An 18,457-nucleotide genomic window follows, 5' to 3' on the forward strand; every position below is an offset into this window, starting at 1 on the left:
GGTCACAGAACCGATTGAGGATCAGACCGGGCCTTCATTGCCCATCTCCTAACAGTAGGTCACCCTACTTGGGAAGATCCTCCCAGCAACTGGCCCGTATTAGCTCCCAGTCCCGTTCATCCTGTTCTAGTAGCGTGAGGCGTGGATTGCTGGGTCTCCAGTGCAGATCCACCGAGTGCCGTCGGTCCCAGAGTTCTCATTCAAGACGCCCATCTTGCTTGCTCAGACAGGTCGGCTTCGGGACTCAGTGACCGGCACCAGTCGGACAAGAGCCACCGCTCCACCCAGTCGTGGTTGCCTGGTACCAACTGCTCCATTCATACCTTTGGCATGGAGTGAGGCTTCCTGACCGCAGGACAAGCCCCAGTACCTGGGTCTTTACGTCCCAGCCCCGGCGTGTAAGCAGTTCAAACTTCAGCAGCCGCAGGGCCAGGGGAGTCTGCCTTGGCAGGACCAGCCCAACAAACAAGCCAAGGTCTGCAGCCACCCGTGTCCACCCTCTCCACAGTCAGGCTTGACCCGTGCCAAGCAAGGGGCCAAACGGTCATTTTGAGGGTGTGCCCGAGGGTGACCTACCACACTGTTTCCCAGATCCATCTGTCCCAGTGTTCTCCAACCACCTTTCCCTTTTCCTCCATGCTTGGACCGCTATGACCAATGGGTTCTCAGTACAGTGGAGCAGGGTTATACCCTACAGTTCCTTTCTACCCCTTCTTCCCACCCACCTTCCCCATCCCTCTTCAGGGATCCCTCTCACAAGAGTCTCCTTGTGCAGGAGGTAAAGGGATTGCTACAGCTGCGTGCAGTGGAGGAAGTTCCTCTCAAGTACAGGAACAAGGGGTTCTATTCCCTATACTTTTTAATCCCAAAGGCCAAGGGCGGTCTACGGCCCATCCTGGATCTGCAAGACCTCAACGAATACCTAAAGAAGTTAAAGTTGAGCATGGTTTCCCTGGCTTCTATTCCCTCCCTGGATCTGGTATGCTTTCCTCGACCTGAAGGATGCATACTTCCACATAGTGATCTTTCAAAGACACAGACGCTTCCTCCAGCTTACGGTGGGGCCCCACCACTACCAGTTTGTGGTCGTCCTGTTCGGCCTGGTGACAGCACTGAGAGTGTTTACCAAGTACATGGTGGTGGTAGTGGCTTACCTCGAGCACTGGGGTATCTAGATCTACCCGTACCTCGACGACTGGCTCGTCCAAGGCAGCTCCAGGTCTCAAGTTCAAAGGGATGTTGCCCTACTTCAAGCCACATGCTGCTCTCTAGGCCTACCAGTGAACAACAAAAAGTCAACATTAGTGCTGGTGCAGAGGATAGGGTTCATCGAAGCAGTCCTCGACTTGACCTGCAGCGGGGCTTTCCTGCTGCTGGACAGGTTCCACGCGTTGATGAACTTCATCATGGAAGTCTCCACGTTCCCTTTGACCACAGCCAGGGTCTGTCTGCGCAAGCTGGGTCACATGGCAGCGTGCACTTACGTGGTCCACCATGCCAGGCTCTGGATGCGGCCCTTGCAACAATGGCTGGGAACAGTCTATTCCCAGTCCTGGGACCCCATGGAAAAGATCATTACCATTCCTCGGCGATACTAACCTCGTTGCAATGGTGGACCAACTGCAGGACAGTCCTGGAGGGGGTTCCGTTCGACAACCACTCTCACTCCATCGAGTTGGTGTCGGACGCCTTAGACATCAGTTGGGGTGCGCACCTTGGCAACCTCAAGAACAGGGAATGTGGTCCCCAGAGAAGGCGAAGTTGCACATAAACGTCAAAGAGCTCCAAGCAGTCCGGCTGGCGTGCAGTGTTTTCCTGCCCCACCTGTCGGGCAAGATGGTATGAGTCCTGACAGACAACACAGCTTTGACATTCTACATCAAGAGACAAGGGGGAATGTGCTCATCGGCTCTCTTTCAAGAGGCACTCTGTCTAAGGGACTTCTGCATCAGCCACGAAATCCATCCGGAAGCTTGTCACCTTCTCGGTGTCAAGAATATGCTGGTGGACCAGCTCATCATGGACTTCTCCTCTCACCACAAATGGTCACTCCATCTAGAGGTAGCCTGCATGATCTTCCAAAGATGGGGAACTCCCCAAGTGGACTTGTTTGCTACCGAACAGAGCAGGAAATGCCACCGGTTTTGCTCTCAGCAAGGTCTGAGCAAGGGCTCCCTCTCCGATGCCTTTCTCCTTTCGTGGTCAGGGAGGGTCCTGGCAAAGATCAAGAGAGATAAAGAGCAAGTTGTCATGATCGCCCCGCCGTGGCCTCGCCAGCATTGGTTCGGCTTACTCATGAGCTTTTCAGTGGCCCCTCCCTGGCCCCTGCCCAACTGCATGGATGTACTGTCACAGGACCACACATGGCTCCTACACTCCAACCTAGAGTCCCTCCACCTTTCAGCGTGGATGCTGTGTGACTGAACCCAGAGGAACAGACCTGTTCGGACGGAGTCCAGCAGACGTCCAAGCGTGGCATCTTTCTCTTGCGTTCCTCCATATAAGCTGCCCTGGAGTACCTGCTCCGTTTGAGGAACCAGGGCCTGGCACACACTTCCATTAGAGTGCATCTCGTGGCCATTTCTGCTTTTCACCCACCGATCCAAGGATAGACTGTGTTTTCTCATGACATGACGGTCAGCTTCTTGAGAGGGCTCAAGAGACTCTTCCCGCAGGTATGGACTCCTGTTCTGCAGTGGGATTTTAGCTTGGTCCTCTCTAGGCTCACAGGCCCACTCCCTGGGTTCCTGCTCCTTTTCTCACCTGTCATGGAAGGTTGCTTTCCTGGTGGCGGTGACATTGGCAAGACAGGTCTCTGAAATTAAAGCCTTGATCTCTGAATCGCCATATACTGTCTCCTACAAAGACAAGGATCTGCTGCGGCTCCATCCGGGTTTCCTGCCGAAGGTGGTATCCACCTTCCATATGAGCCAGGACATCTTCCTTCCAGTGTTCTGCTCAAAACCACACAAGACCAGTGGAGAGAGGCATTTTCACGTGCTGGACGTCCGAAGGGCCTTGGCTTTTTATTTAGAAGTACCAAACCTTTCTGTCGAACTCCAACTCTTCATCGCTACAGCAGATAGGATGAAGGGCCTTCCAGCATCCTCACAGAAGATATCCAATTGGATCACCTCATGCATAAGGATCTGTTACAAGCCACTGATTGTCAGAGTCCACTTGACGAGAGCACAGGCATCTTCAGCGGCCTTCCTAGCGCACATCCCTATCTGTAGAGCTGCAACGTGGTCCTCTGTCCACGTGTTCACGGCGCATTATGCCATCGCTCAGCAGGCCAGAGTTGACGCTGGATTTGGCAGAGCTGTGTTACAATCAACACGTCCGTGAACTCCTACCCACCTCCAGGGGTACTGCTTTGGAGTTACCTAATATGGAATGAACATGAGGAAGCACTCGAAGAAGAAAAGGCAGTTATCTTTTCCGTAACTGGTGTTCTTCAAGATATGTTGCTCATGTCCATTCCATAACCCGCCCTCCTTCCCTACTGTCGGAGTTTCCGGCAAAAAGGAACAGAGGGTGAGAGGAGCTGGTGGTGCCCCTTATACCGTGCCATGCAGGCGCCACTCCAGGGGGCACCAGAGCTGGTCCCCTATGGATACTACTGAGGGAAGAACTTTCGGGACCGGTGCATGTGGCGAGCACACACACCTAATATGGAATGGACATGAGCAACACTTCTCAAAGAACACCAGTTACGGAAAAGGTAACTGTTTCTTCCTCCAAGATGAAGGGCAAGCTGATGTCTCAGCCAGGTGTAAACAAGATCAAATAGCAGATGATGTACCTTTTTCAGCCAATGAATAGCCACTTGGGTCATGGGCGAAAATCTACATCTTAGCAAACAAACAGCATAGAGTTCCTTTCCAGGGACAGTGCCTAGCACCCTGATCCCAGCTGGAGAAGCTTCTCAAAGGAGGGAGAGGGCTATAAAAAGGGGTGTGTGTGCCACAAATGATATTTCTCTTTCTCTCTGCCCACAGCATTCATGACATCTGAAGAACAAAGGAAGCAACGTTGGACTAGGGGGGAGGGATCCTGACTTATAGATGTTCAGCCAGTACAACTGCTGAAACATGTGGTGAGCGAGACTTTGTTTTGAATTTATCCTAGTTTAAGTTAGGCATTAGTTGTGTTTTACTTCTATTTTTCTTGTAACCAATTCTGGCTTTTATGTCTTATTACTTGTGTTCACTTAAAATCTCCCTTTGTAGATAATACACTGGTTTAGATAAAACAAGTTTATTTGAATTGAAGAGTTTGGGAAAATCCATTTGGCATAACAGGATTTGTTCATATCATTTCTATTAATTAAATGGTGGACTTTATATGAGCTTGTATTGTCCAGAAGAAGGCAGGGCAGTTCAAGACACACATTTCTGGGGAAAAATCTGGGACTTGGAATGTGCTGTTGTTACCCTGTGTGTAATTCAAGAGTGGCTGACTGCAGCATTCACACAATATATCTGGGAGTGAATTACATGCTGGAGGCTGTGTGAGAGGAGACCAGGATTGGTAGTTACAGCAGCAAAGCAGTGTAAAGAGGACCCAGGTAAGAAGGCTAAGGTGACACAGCTGTTAATCAGTCTAGATTGTACTCTGGATATGTCACACCACCCCAGGGACTTCTGCATGCTTTCCAAGATGCACAAACGGGAGCCCAGGCAGACCCATCATATCTGGCCATAGCATTCTTACTGAAGGAATATTTGGACTCCTAGAAACCATCCTAAAACCACTCACCGTACAATAGGCCAGCTTCCTCCAGGACACACTCAACTTATTCTACAACATTAACGATCTCCCTCAGAAAACCATCCTCACCATCATGGCCATCACTACCCTATATAGCATCATCCCTCACAATGACGGCAGCTCCGCCTGCTTCAAATACTTACAAGACAATGGACAACCCTCAGATACCCACCCCAAACACATCACCAAACTCATCCATTTCATTCTCACCCATAACAATTTTAAATTCAATACCAAACACTTTGTCCAAACCACGGAAACAGCCATGGGCACTAGGATGGCTCCCCAATATGCCAACCTCTTCATGGGCCACATTGAAGAAGAATTTCTGGACGAATGCACCACAAAATCAATGATATACCTGAGAGATGCCAATATTTTCATCTTCTGGACAGACGACTTAAAACTTCCTCAGATTTCCACCACAACTTCAACAAACACCTCAATCCATTAAACTCTCCTTGGAACCCTCTCACACCAGCCTCAACTTCCCCAATCAGCTTCAGCAATGAAACCCTGCAGACAAATATATGCAAGAAATCCATGGATCATCACACCTATCTTGATGGGTCCGGTAACCACCCCAGACACACTAGGAAATTGGTTATTTATGGCCAGGCACGCAGATACCACAGAATATGCTCCAAGGAGAAAGTCCAGGATATACACCTTAACACACTTAAAATCACCTTCACCAAACAAGGACACTGTACCTAAGAAGTAGATTGTGTGGCCCATTCCACGATTCAAATACCCCTTCAATACAGAAATAAACCCCTCTCTGACCGCACATCCCTAGATGTTTCCTACCATCCCATGCTGGAACACTTAAGGTATATCCTCAAACAACTAGAACCCATACTTGATGGGGACCCCACCCTGAAAGGAATCTTTTCTGAAACCCCACTTCTGGCCCTCAAACAACCCCCCAATCTCTCCAAGTTCACGATCAGAAGCAAGTTCCCCACAGACAAGGACCTACCTTCTCAAAGTGATACCAGACCCTGCCAACCCCTCCCCCTGAGCTGACTTCCCTGCCCTTTCCTTTCCCCCCTGTGACTGGAGGGGTATTAACAGGCCACTTCTCCTTGAATGGCCCCTTGAAATATGTTAACTGTTTATGCTAAAGAATCTGATCTACCTCTTATTTAGCTGTGAGTAAGTTTCCCAGACCTGAAGAAGAGCTCTGTGTAAACTCAGAAGCTTGTCTCACCAACAGAAGTTGGCTCAATAAAAGATATTACCTTACCCACCTTGTGTCTCTCATCTGATGGCAGTTACCTGTGTTAAAGGACTAGTGTGTCTTAATCATTCCTAGTGGGCATAATTCTGTATACGTTTCATCTTTGTTTAACACCAGCAACATGTTCAGTGTTGTGCTTGATCTTGAGGTATGGTGCCTAATTGACTCCCATTCATTACAGTGGAGACTGTGGGTGTTCAGGGCCTCTTAGGATCAAGCTGTAAATTGCAAAAAGTAAGAAAATAATATCAAACTCTAGGTATATATCTTGTTTAAAATGCTATTTTTGGTAGTGTTTTCCTTACATCTCATTAAAGAAATTAGATGAGTTTAGACCTTTTTTCCCTCATAGCTGAAATATTGTATAATCTCAATGCATTAAGACTGAAGGGGGCATAGTGGTAAAGGGAATGATAATATCGTCATCATATTTACCAGCACTTTGCCTTTGGTCTCATGACATAATATTGAATCATTTTGGAAGGCTAAGTAAGGGGTGATGATATCTGAGAGGTGGTTATGAGGCATGTCCAGAAATTTATGTCTATAACTCTTCTTGAGCTGGGTCACTAACTTTTTCAGATCCTTGCTGAGAATTGTATCCCACAAAGTAATGATTTCAGTCTTTTTGGTAACAGGAAGATGGATGATTAGCAAATGTACTGCATACTAAAATGTATGTTTAACTAACTGATTGTGCTCTTATTTACATATTTGGGGGGAAAATTCAGCAAATATGGACATTTTCTAACCTTGACACTTATTTTTTTTTTTGACAGATACAGTGGCAAGTTCTGTAGAAGTGCCTCTATATACGTTAAATAGACTTGTCTGCTGAAACTGATGTTCCTGGGATTTCTAACAAATTTCAGTCTGATATAGTAATAATTGACTATTGAATTATTTATTCTATACTGGCTCTTATACTGTGTTCATCACTGTAGTGTCTGAGTGCCATCCATTGTGCATTAAGCAATACGACTAATATCTGTCATGTATTATTCATTCTTTCATCTTTTTCCCCAAGGGTTGAAGTGGAGTATCTAGTTTTGGTAGTGGTATTTTTTTTTAATGAGCATGTTGGTATGTATTTATTTTAGAGAAGCTAAGGTCAACGAATGTGAATTGCACTTAGAAGGGGAGGTGGTGAGGTATGTGATGGTCCTAAGTTTTTTGGTGGAGTTCATGCTGGCCACCGAGAAAGTAAAGCTCATATATGCAATAGAAATTACTCTTATTGTAGAGAGTTCCATTATGCCAGAGGAGTGGAATTGTCTACCACAGTCTTCATCCTGGAGCTTTAGGTGGTCTTTTAGATATTCCAGGCCCAGAGCATGGAACTCTTTAAAGATAAGGATTGAGACTTTGAACTTGATTTGAAATTCTATGGGAAGACAGCATAGAGAGCGGAGAACAGGTTTGATGTGCTCACGGTAGCCTGTGTTTCTTCGAAGGATGGATCTAGACCAGGGATGGGCAAACTATGGCCCGTGGGCTGGATCCGGCCCTTCAGGGTTTTGGATCCGGCCCGCGGGATTACCCCTGGTGGTGCTGCGGGCCCGGCGCTGCTCTCAGAAGCAGCCCCCGGGCCGGGAGGCAAAGGGCTCCATGTGCGCACGCAGAGCCCTCTGCCCCCCCCCCCCAGGGGCCGCAGCACTTCCTGGAGTGGCGTGGGGACAGGGCAGGCATGCAGGGAGCCTGCCCTGGCCCTGGTGTGCGCCACTGCCACCCCGGAGCCACTTTAGGTAAGCGGCACCGGGCTGGAGCTCAAACCCCTCCTGCCCCCCGCCCCCAACTTCCTGCCCTAAGCCCTCTGCCTGTACCTCGCACCCCTCCTGCACCCAACTCCCTGCCCTGAGCCCCTTTCTGCACTCCTGTGCATTCCAACCTCCTGCCCTGAGCTCCCTGCTGCACCCTGCACCCCGTGCACCCCAACTCCCTGCCCTGAGCCCCATCCTGCACTCCGTACCCCTCCTGTACCCCAACCCCCTTCCCTGAGCCCCCTCTTACACTCTGCACCTCTTCTCTGCCCCAATCCCTTGTCCTGAGCCCCTTCCTCCACATCCTGCACTCCACCCGCCCTGCCCCGGCCCTGCATACAATTTCCTCACCCAGATGTGGCCCTCGCCCCAAAAAGTTTGCCCACCCCTGATCTAGACTGTTCTCAGTGGTACCTGATGACAGAACAAGGAGTAATGGTCTCAAGTTGCAGTGGGGGAGGTTTAGGTTGGATATTAGGAAAAACTTTTTCACTCAGAGAGTGATGAAGTACTGGAATGGGTTACCTAGGGAGGTGGTGGAATCTCCTTCCTTAGAGGTTTTTAAGGTCAGGCTTGACAAAGCCCTGGCTGGGATGATTTAGTTGGGAATTGGTCCTGCTTTGAGCAGGGGGTTGGACTAGATGACCTCCTGAGGTCCCTTCCAACCCTGATATTCTATGCTTCTATGAAGACCACTGAAGCATTATATACTACTAGTTGGTATGATGCCTTCAGCAGTAAGAAAATTCCCAGATATATTATATTGCTGTAGTCTAGCCAAGAGGTGACATAGACTAATGGAGGCCAGGCTATCATCTGTCAGGATGGGATGGAATCATCTAGCCCCTCTGAGAGGAGAGAAAGCATTACTTGCATATGCTATTGTGTCAGAGCGTGGCATCAGGAGGAATTGAGGAGTGTTCCGAAACTACAGAATGACTTTACCAATTGTGGGTGTGTACCTTCAACCAAAGGGGTCTGCTCTGTGGAATATTCAAAATGCTTTCCTCTGCCTCCCAGCATCTTCTGTTTTGCTCGGGTTCAGTTTCAGCCAACTGTTCTTCATCCATGAAATGATCTCATTCGGTTACTGGGCCATCTTGGTGGTAGAGGTGTGGTCATATGTGGTGAGGGATAGGTAGAGCTGCATGTCATCTGCATACTGCTGGCACTTGAATCCATGTTATCTAATCAGTTCACCTGGTGGTTGCATGTAGATGTTGCAAAGGACAGAGGGAATTGATCTTTGTGGAACCATTAGTGAGTGGTCAAGTGGTAGTGATCACTATTGGTTGGGTGTATCCTCCAGAATGGACTCAGACCTCTTTAGTGTGTTTATCTGTACCCATGCCACATCTCTCACATGAGACAGCAGTCAACAGTACTGAATGCTGCAGAGGGATCCAGGGGGTCCAGTAGAATTTCCATTAACAAGAAGAGATCATCCATCAGTGCAATTAAAAGCAGTTCCAACTTCATGTCTTGGCTTGAATGCAGATTTTGATGGGTCTAGATGAGCTTATATTTGCCCTTTAACTAGCTTCTCTATTAGTTTGCTCAGGAATGGGAGGTTTGACAGTGGGTGGTAACTGGTTAAAACCAGAGTATCCAGGATGGTTTTCTTCAGTGTTGGTCAGGCTGTTGCATGTTTGAAGGAGGAAGGGAAGATTCTTTCTCTGAATGATGCGTTGGCTGTTTCAGTCAGGAGTTGGCACTAGGAAGGGCATGAGTCAGCACCCAATATTGGGTTGAAACTCCTTTATGGTGGCACTTAATTTTTTGAATGAATGTACTAACTCCAGGAATGCAGGGGGATTTTGGTTGGTGTTATAGGTGTGGCAGACCCAGGCTGTTTGAAAAGGCTTCTTATATGTGCATGAGCATTTTGGTACAATAGAGGGATAATTCATCACAGTGCTTGCTGCTTGGTTCTGTTGAAGGCTGAAGGCACTCAGGATTGATTAAGTAATTTACTACCTGGAAGAGCTCTTTGGGGAGGGATTTGGCAGCTTCAGTGGAGGCTGATTAGAAGGTTCTCTTGGTGTTAGCTTTTGAGGAATTCATTATGTTTCAGCCTGTCTGTATCAGTCTTTGTTTTCCACCCCTGGCACTCAAGTTTCTGCCCCTCTTTCTTGATCTGGTACAGGATGTCAGAAAACCAAGGCGATCTGCATGGGCAGATGGGAGGAACCTTTTGGGGCTTGTGTGTTGATTATGAAACTTATTTCTTAGTTAAAATCTTTAATAAAAACGGTATCTGTAAAATTAGCCAGCCTGCAGAATTGTAACTGCTGCTAACAGGGTGGATCATCATAAGAATCTAGCTACCCTGTTATGCTCTCTTTTACTAGATGACTTTTATATATATCTATATATCTATATATATATATAAATTTTTATGGTGGGTATTGAAGAGGGATTTGAAGGAGGAGGGGGTAGTGGCCTTCTACATCAGTTTAGGGAGGTAGTTTTGTTCATGAAGGCAGTTTGCAGGAACGTGTAAAGATGATGGTTATGGGAGAAGTGGTCAAGTTTTACATCATTGGGTGGGGGGAATGCAGTAGAGGATGAGGGTGGCAAATTAGGAAGGGTCATAGCTCTGAAGTAGCTTGAACTTGATGCAGTGTATAAAAAGCCTATTTCCGCCCAGCATGTCAGTGCACGATACCACCACTTGGTCATTGCACCTGTTCTCCACTCAGTGCTTTGAATTTTATATTCTAGGAGTTTGGTTTCTATTAATTGGTCCGCCAGGAATTAGACTATGGTCTCTCCTTTTCGTAGTTTGACCTGTCTCAAAGGCAGGAGTTCAACATGTGAGTGGGTGTGCTCATGCAGTTAGAGCATGGGCTTGGAAATTAGTTCTGATTTATGTGCTTAGCTCTTTTACTGTGTGAACTTCGGCAAGTGGCTTTAACTCTTTTCTAGAATGGGGGTAATAATACTTCCCTTCATTACAGGTGTATTTGTGAGGCTTAACTAATGTTTGTAAATGTGTTGTAAACCCTTATTATAGGTGTATGCAAGCCATCCACAGAGCCATGTACTTGTCAATCTATTAGGCATATTGTAAATTGTATACGTCTGGGGACAAAAGGTGAATAGTTTTCTTTTTACAGTTGGAAGTATTAAAGGAGCTCTTTCTTTTATAGGTAAAGACAGAGTTTTCAATACCCCTTTGTGTGAGCAAGGAATTGTTGGATTCGGTATTGGAGTTGCAGTTGCTGGAGCTACAGCCATTGCAGAAATTCAATTTGCAGACTACATTTTTCCAGCATTTGATCAGGTTAGTACCTATCACAGGTTGTTTAGGGAAGTAAAGGGAAACAAATTGTCTGTTGAGAATGGCTTTTCTTGTGGATTAAAATATAATCAGCTGAACCAAGTTTTATGTTATGATTTTTGCAAATATGTCCACAGTGATGAGTATGTTTAATGTTTAAGGCTAAGATTAAGCATGGGTATTTTTAGTAAAAGTTATGGACAGGTCATGGGCAATAAACAAAAATTCAAAGCCTGTGACCTGTCTGTGACTTTTACTAAAAATACCCATGACTAAATCTTAGCTGCCCTGGGGCCAGTGCTGCTCTGTTCTCCCCCCCAGCCCCTTGGGGCTGCCGCTACTCAGGGGACCAGGCGTGGCTGGGGCGGCTCCAGCAGTGGCTGGTGCGGCTGGCTCTGGCGTCAGGCACACTGGCTGCTGCAGTTGTGGAATTTCACGGAGGTCGTGGAAAGTCACGAAATCTGTGAGTTCTGCAACCTCTGTGACAAACTCGCAGCCTTACTAATGTTTGTATGTACTTTTAATCAGAAACATACAGATCCAGGCTAAAAGTTGAACTTAGCTTGCAGGCAGGGCAAGGCATCCAGAGTTTAGACACAGCATGGTCCAGTACAAAAGACATGGTAGTGGAAACAGGAATATTTGGATTGTATTCCCAGCTTGTATAGCAGTATAAGTATACCTGGCTCGTGTTAGTGGAATGAATATTACTAATGTGTATGAAATTAAAATTATGATTCTCTTTTTTCAGATTGTTAATGAAGCGGCAAAATATCGGTATCGCTCTGGAGATCTTTTTAATTGTGGAAGTCTCACGATAAGAGCACCATGGGGTTGCGTAGGTCATGGTGCGCTATATCATTCTCAAAGTCCAGAAGCTTTTTTTGCTCATTGTCCAGGAATAAAGGTACAGTAATCTTCATGTTTAATCTTTATTTACAATTCACTATATGAGTGAGAGTAAATACTGTCTGTGGAAAGGAGACTAAACAGGGTTCAGAGAGACTCTTTTTGGGTGAATTTAATCCTTTGAACCTACCTGTGTGTCTGGGAGCAAGTGAGGATGGGGACAAGGAAAACAAAGGCAGTTAAGGTTTTTTAAATTTTCTGAATCATAAACTGAATTATAAACTAATTAGCACATAGGAAAAGCGCACACACAAAATATCTGGTGAACATAGATGTGTATTAATTGAAGACTACATTAAGTTCAATGTTACTGTTGAGAATGCACAGCATTCAGGTGATCGTAACTTGTCCGCAGGAAGCATATGTGGCATCTTGTATTAATGTACCATATCACTCTGAAGGCATACATTTAACATACCAATATCTGCACTATGGCCAGTGTATAGTAGATTTGGGAACTCTTTTATAATTTCCCAGTTTTATGCATCTGTATGTCCTTAACTACAATAGTTAATTATCATAAGGTTTAGGTTGCAATATTTTTAGAGAAGAAACAGCAAAGTAAATAATTTTTAAGTCGTGTGTGTTTCCTTTCTCTTCCCTTCCCAAATGTGTGATGTGATATTCACATGTGCGAGGTGGAAGAGAGAGGAAATCTGACTAGGTGTATATTTTCATGAACATTGTAATGTGGGCTAACTCAAATAAATATTGCTGTGCTAGGATATCACCATTTCTAACTCCATTTCTCTCAGGTTAATTTTTACCTATGGATTCATACCCTTGGGTTACACAGCCTCCAGCCCTTAGCACAGAGGAAGTGTTTCATCACTTGATTAATTGGAAGACTTCTGAAGCAAAAGCAGTGTTTGTATGTCATTTAAAAAAAAATCACAGCTGTTCCTTGTTTTCTCTAGTGTACAGAGATAATCCCAACATGTTTTTATATCTCATGAGCATCAGATTAGGTATAGTATTTCTTGCTGGGAACCTTTCCCCATGCCTTGTTCCCTTCACCAAAAAAAAAAAAATTCTTATTTTTATTAGATACAGCTGGTTCAGGGTGGGAATGCATTTTATTTTTGTATATTGGATTTCATTATGATATCCCAGAAGTGTCTCAGAGACGTCAAGAAGTAATGTCTCTGGTCCATATTTAACACAAAAGCTCTTCAAAACAGGAGCATATAGAACTGTCCCTACAGCAGTTTTCATTGGGAATGTATGCTTTATGACCGCTAGAGTCTTATTATTTCATGACTGAGACAAGGAGCTGGGTATTGATTTTGTTTTGTTTTGTTGCTAGGGTGAATGAAGCATTGCATATGTTGGTGAGAGAAATTTCTCTGTTAGCACAGATCTGGGGAATTAACAGTATCGTCACACTGAACAAAAGACTAACTGCAATACAAGCATCAGGTTAAGATAACTATTCCAAAAAGAATGCAGTGCTGAAAATGAATACAGTATTTTAACTTCCGATAGGGAGAACATGGACACCTTAGGAAGTAAGGGGAAGAAAATCAGCAAGTTGTCCAACTCAAGATATGATGTTGCTGCCATCCAAGATGGACACTTGAAGATTGGGCTGGCTTTAGGGAATTAATATGTCTCTCAACCTGCAAGCATCTTTCTGTTTTGACGGATCAGTAGTTTAAGCAACCTGGCATTTTCAGTGATATTACTTTCAAACTGCTGCTTTTTGTCATTGAAAAAAACTCATACCAGACTGATTCCTGTTATATGGCCACATGTTTTTTTCCCCATTTATCTTTTACCAGTATCCATTTATTAAAGCACAAGATAGCATTCAAAATGTTGAGACTTTTCTAAAGATTATTGAGAGTCCCTTCTTAAGAATATCTGATTTGGAGAACAGGGTGCATAGGAATGATAGATTATTTAGGTTGATCTAAAGGAAAGGAAATGATATCCCCCCACTTTCCTTGAAAGGAAAAAAAATAAAGGAAAAGAATTCTTCCAGAATGTAAAAGACATGGTGCCAACTGAAATAGTGCATGTGCAGAAAATAAAAAAATGGCAGCTAACTATAGGTGACTGACTCAATAAAAGATATCTCCTTGCTCACCTTGTCTATACACTTTTAAAAAAACCTTTCTTGAGAATGGCTGTGGAGAAGGAATGGGTGATGTGTGTGTAGTCAACATTATTTCCTTGTATCATCATGCTTTTCCAAAAAAGAGTCCTCTCAAGAAAGATTTTAAAAACCTGTGAAAGAGCCAAAGGGCAGTGTCTGAAAATTGTGGTATTATATCTAGTTAACCTACAGATTTTCTTCACATTAGGGAGTGAAACATTTAATACCTTTTGCAAAGCAGAGTAATACTTGCCCACTTACCATGCAAAAGAACACCCTTAAAGTAAATGACCCAGTAGCATACCCTGACTTTCCATAGTGGCTCAAGGTTCTCTGTACAGAACAGAAGTGATCATGTTTAAACAAAACTGTGAACTGTGGTTCTACTGAGTTCCATGTCTTTTTTTCTTCCCATTGTAGACAGAAAATTAACAATGGGACAGTGTAATAATTATAGGGATCCTTGTATTTATTCAGAGTATCTACGAGAGTTAAAACAAGATTCCCTAATATAGTTATAGCATGTTTTCTTTGTTTTTTTCCCCTGTATGAACTGGCAACCTGCCCTTCTTGAATAGCAGCAAAAACATATGCAGCGTGGCTCCTACTGCATTTTAGAACTGTGTTTAAATGGTTACTGCACTTTAAATAGGAAACACTGTACCACCATAAACTTATCAGAACACATTATTTGTGTTAGTTTCAGATGTTCTGCTGGCAAATTCCCTTAAAGACAAATTGAATTTATTTTAAATTGTTACTTTTTATATCATTAATTTAAAAACAATCAGATGAAAATTTGCAACAGCTTAATGTTCAGGGTAAACTTGAAAAGCCGATGTGAATTTCAGTCACTTGATCAGAGATCTTCAAGCTCATTGGAGAGGGGCAGATAATGCTCTTGTCTTCTAGAAAAACTTTTAGAGTGAAAAGTTACCACATTATAATAAATTAAGAACCTTGAGCAGGAGTCAACCCACTCTTCTGACACCTCCACAACATCTGTTAATGCTTAAAAAATTGCATTAAGTTCAGAGTTAAGACAGAATTTGTATTTTTGAGATGTCAACAGTCTTAAATTGTTACTCAGAGACATTTCACCAGCAGTAAATCCATACACATTTTTAAAAAAAATTTAAGTTAATGATTATATGCAAATTATTATAGGTAGAGCTGATAGCACCATCTGTAAGGTTGCCCAATACTCCCCCTGTCAGACCCTGTTTCAATTGCTTGCTTAGTTAAATTTTAGTATGTGATCATGTAATTAAAGACTGTATCTTAATGCGTGTGCACAAGGAGGCTGTATTAAGGTTACACAGGTAGTAATAATTCTTGTATTCTCAAACTTTGGAGTGTTTGATTTTTCTACCTTAACGTTGTTTTCACATATTTTTGTAAGTAATTATTAAGTAACTTGCATAATTTTTCTGCACAATGGGGGGGGGTCCTTTTTTTTTTTTTTTTTTTTTGTAAAAGGTGGCAACACTGTTTTCTCTTTCCTTGTATCACCAGCAGGGAGAGTATTGAAAACAGAAGAACAGAGATAGTAGTGGTGTTCATGCCACAACAGCATTTGATGGTTGGAGGAATAGCTGCAGGGGAATCCCTGCTTAAGCCTGTTCAAGAGAGAGTTTTGTTGGCGTTATTTTTGATAACGTATTCAGATTCAGGTGGTATTTGGTGGTTCTGGGTTTGGATAAACTTCAGTGAAATGAAACTTGGTTTTGCACTTCTTGTTGTATAACTAGTATTATTGTGTCCATTAAAAACACTTGATTTTGAGTAGATCTGAAATTCTGACAGATGACATTTGGATAGGGAAAAAAGTCCTGAATAAACAAAAAAAAATTCAATTCTGAAAAATTGTAAAAGCATTTTTTCCCTTGAATTGTTTTCTAAGCTCGGGTATCGCTGCATATATAGGCATATGCTTCATGTGAGGCATAACATTAGCATGAGATAATACTAGTTAATGTGAGACTCTGACATATCTATTCAGATTCGTATCTGCTAACTGCTATGGGTGCTTAAATAGCAAAGTGGTAGGTGCTTTTATATGTATCTATGATAAATAGGTAGGAAAAAAACACATTGTATCTGGCATTCATTTTTTTTAAAAGTGGCTCTGTCACATTTGTATTCAGAATCTGAAGCCTTTTGTGAAACTAGGACTCTTGGTACATTTGTTCGGATGTCATATGTTAATGACGCCTTCTGGACAAAGGTCCTTTGAGACATTTTTGTACTGAAATCAGATGTATTTCCTTATACCCACATCTGTACTGGGAAGTGCTTTCTAACCCAAACTCAAATGGTTCCCTAGAGCTTGCCTGAAAGAACAAGTCATCCTGACATTGTGGAAACACAAGTTAATTACCAATATTGAGTAATGGATCAATTATCACATGGAAATATTTAAATTTGTTGTAGTTAAAGTTACTAGATTATGCAACTGTGTCTAAATCTCTAGTCTGGATAAACTCTGAGATCCTTGATTCACTGCATTGGACAGAATTTTACTTCCCAAACCAGTGCAAATTAAACGTGTCACAGCCTCCATACTTCCAGCTGAAAGAGTCAGCAATCAGAAGTGAATATTCGAATGTTATAATCTTAGTGTAATTTTCTTCCTCTCCCTTCCTCCTTCATTTCTTTTCCCTTTTCATTTCTTTTTCTGTCAGTCTAGATTTGGTTATCAAAGGTCTTTCCATTTCAACATAGCACTATATTGCTGTAATTGCTTGAGGGACAGATCTTCAAGGTTAGATACATGAGTTGCAGAACCGCAGTTGCACATATCTAATGTATGCATCCAGATACCAGAATGAACTTGTGAATCAATTGTCTGTGTATACAGATAGCCTGGTGTTGTAGGGATCTAATTGGTTATGTGCATATACGAATAAATGGCTTGTGTGCATGCGAACATTGGGTATGTGCACACCTATGTATAGTAGGGTAACTGCACCTGCCTAATTTAAAAAATCCTAGCCATACGTGTTAGTAGACTATCCAGTATTGATATTGGTTTCTATACCATGTTTCTTCAAGTGTGAGACAAGGCATATGGTACATGAAGTTTACTCAGCTCTTGCTACCCTTGCATGGATGTTCAGAGGAAGGGCTATAAGAGTGAGTGGTTAGGAGTCAAAAAGGGGAAGAATGCCTTTAGGATGGTAGAGCTTATAGGATGTGGTTGAACCTCATCCTGGAGGATTTTTCTGTTTACTTTCTGATTGCGTTAACTCTTTGTTTAGAAACACTGTTCTCTGAGGAAAACACCTTGCTGATTGCAAATGTCATTCCTTTATCTTACAGTGAAATAAAGTTTTACTCTAATAAAAGTTGTTGGACTTTCACCATTTCTGGTTCTCCCCTCTCAAGTAAATGAAAAGAGAGCTCCCATGATAGCACAGGTGCCAACTGGACAATCCAAACTACCTTATGTGAGCAGAATTCCTCAATGTCTGACCCACTGCAGAGAGGAGGACTGTTCCAGGTCTATTTTGAGGGGAAGAAAATACTTTTAAGAACCAAAAAAGCATTTTAAGTAACATAATTTTATTTTACTACCCCCGTTAGCGCACTTTAAATAATTTTCATCCTGATTGACTACTCATTACTTAAAGCAAAGTAATTGTTCTTATTTGACATTAAGTGAAATAATTTCTGCTAAACGATGAGATTATGTAAATTTCACTGATTTGTGTGGTATCACTTTTGAGTATGTTATATATCAACATTACTAGTAAAGGTTTTAAGTATTGTGCATTAAAGTCTATCTCTAAATATTGAACATACTGTATTTGTGGTATAAATGTTGCAGCCTTACGAGGATTAAGACATTTTTTTAAAAGAGAGAATCTTGTAGCAGATGGGAATTTCCACATTATTTAGAAATGGTCACTATAGTAGCATTTAAGAATAGTTGTAGATTTAGTTGTAGATTACCATTAAACTTAAAATAAGCCTCCTAAATATAGGCCCTGATTCAGCAAAACCCCCAAACTTGTGCTTAAATTTTGCCACACTGATGTTGATGGGGGATATATTTAAGCACGCGTGTAAGTGCTTTGCTAAATCAGGCATAAACAAAGATTTTTTTTTTAATTTTTTTTTATTGTTAATAGCAATAGCTGCACTTTTAGGAAAAAATGAAACAAGATAGAGTGCAACACATATATAGCAATAAGTAGCGTTTCCAGCAGCTAGTGATGGTTCAGTAAATGTTCAGACGAAAATCCCGGTTTTGTTATTTGTGCTTTGTTTGCTCCTGATATTCATCATTAGTCTCCTTCATGCTGCTTCTAGTCAGTTTTTTTACTAGGAAGCGGCAGAAACTTAACCCAGCATAGAAAAGGAAAAACATTCTGAGCTGTTAATCTTTA

At 43.0% G+C, this 18,457-nt stretch overlaps 1 protein-coding gene across 3 annotated transcripts in view; it reads left to right on the top strand.

Annotated features, from left to right (window-relative positions):
- BCKDHB (branched chain keto acid dehydrogenase E1 subunit beta) overlaps positions 1-18,457 on the top strand; it is a 273,945-nt gene that overhangs the window by 42,651 nt on the left and 212,837 nt on the right. For all 3 annotated transcript variants that reach the window (XM_045010402.1, XM_045010401.1, XR_006578168.1), the window contains exons 4-5: positions 10,929-11,062; positions 11,811-11,966. In XM_045010402.1, coding sequence (XP_044866337.1) covers positions 10,929-11,062; positions 11,811-11,966 — 290 coding nt within the window. The remainder of the gene's footprint in view (positions 1-10,928; positions 11,063-11,810; positions 11,967-18,457) is intronic.

Source organism: Mauremys mutica, chromosome 3, assembly GCF_020497125.1.
Source record: "Mauremys mutica isolate MM-2020 ecotype Southern chromosome 3, ASM2049712v1, whole genome shotgun sequence".
NCBI classification, from domain to species: domain Eukaryota; kingdom Metazoa; phylum Chordata; order Testudines; family Geoemydidae; genus Mauremys; species Mauremys mutica.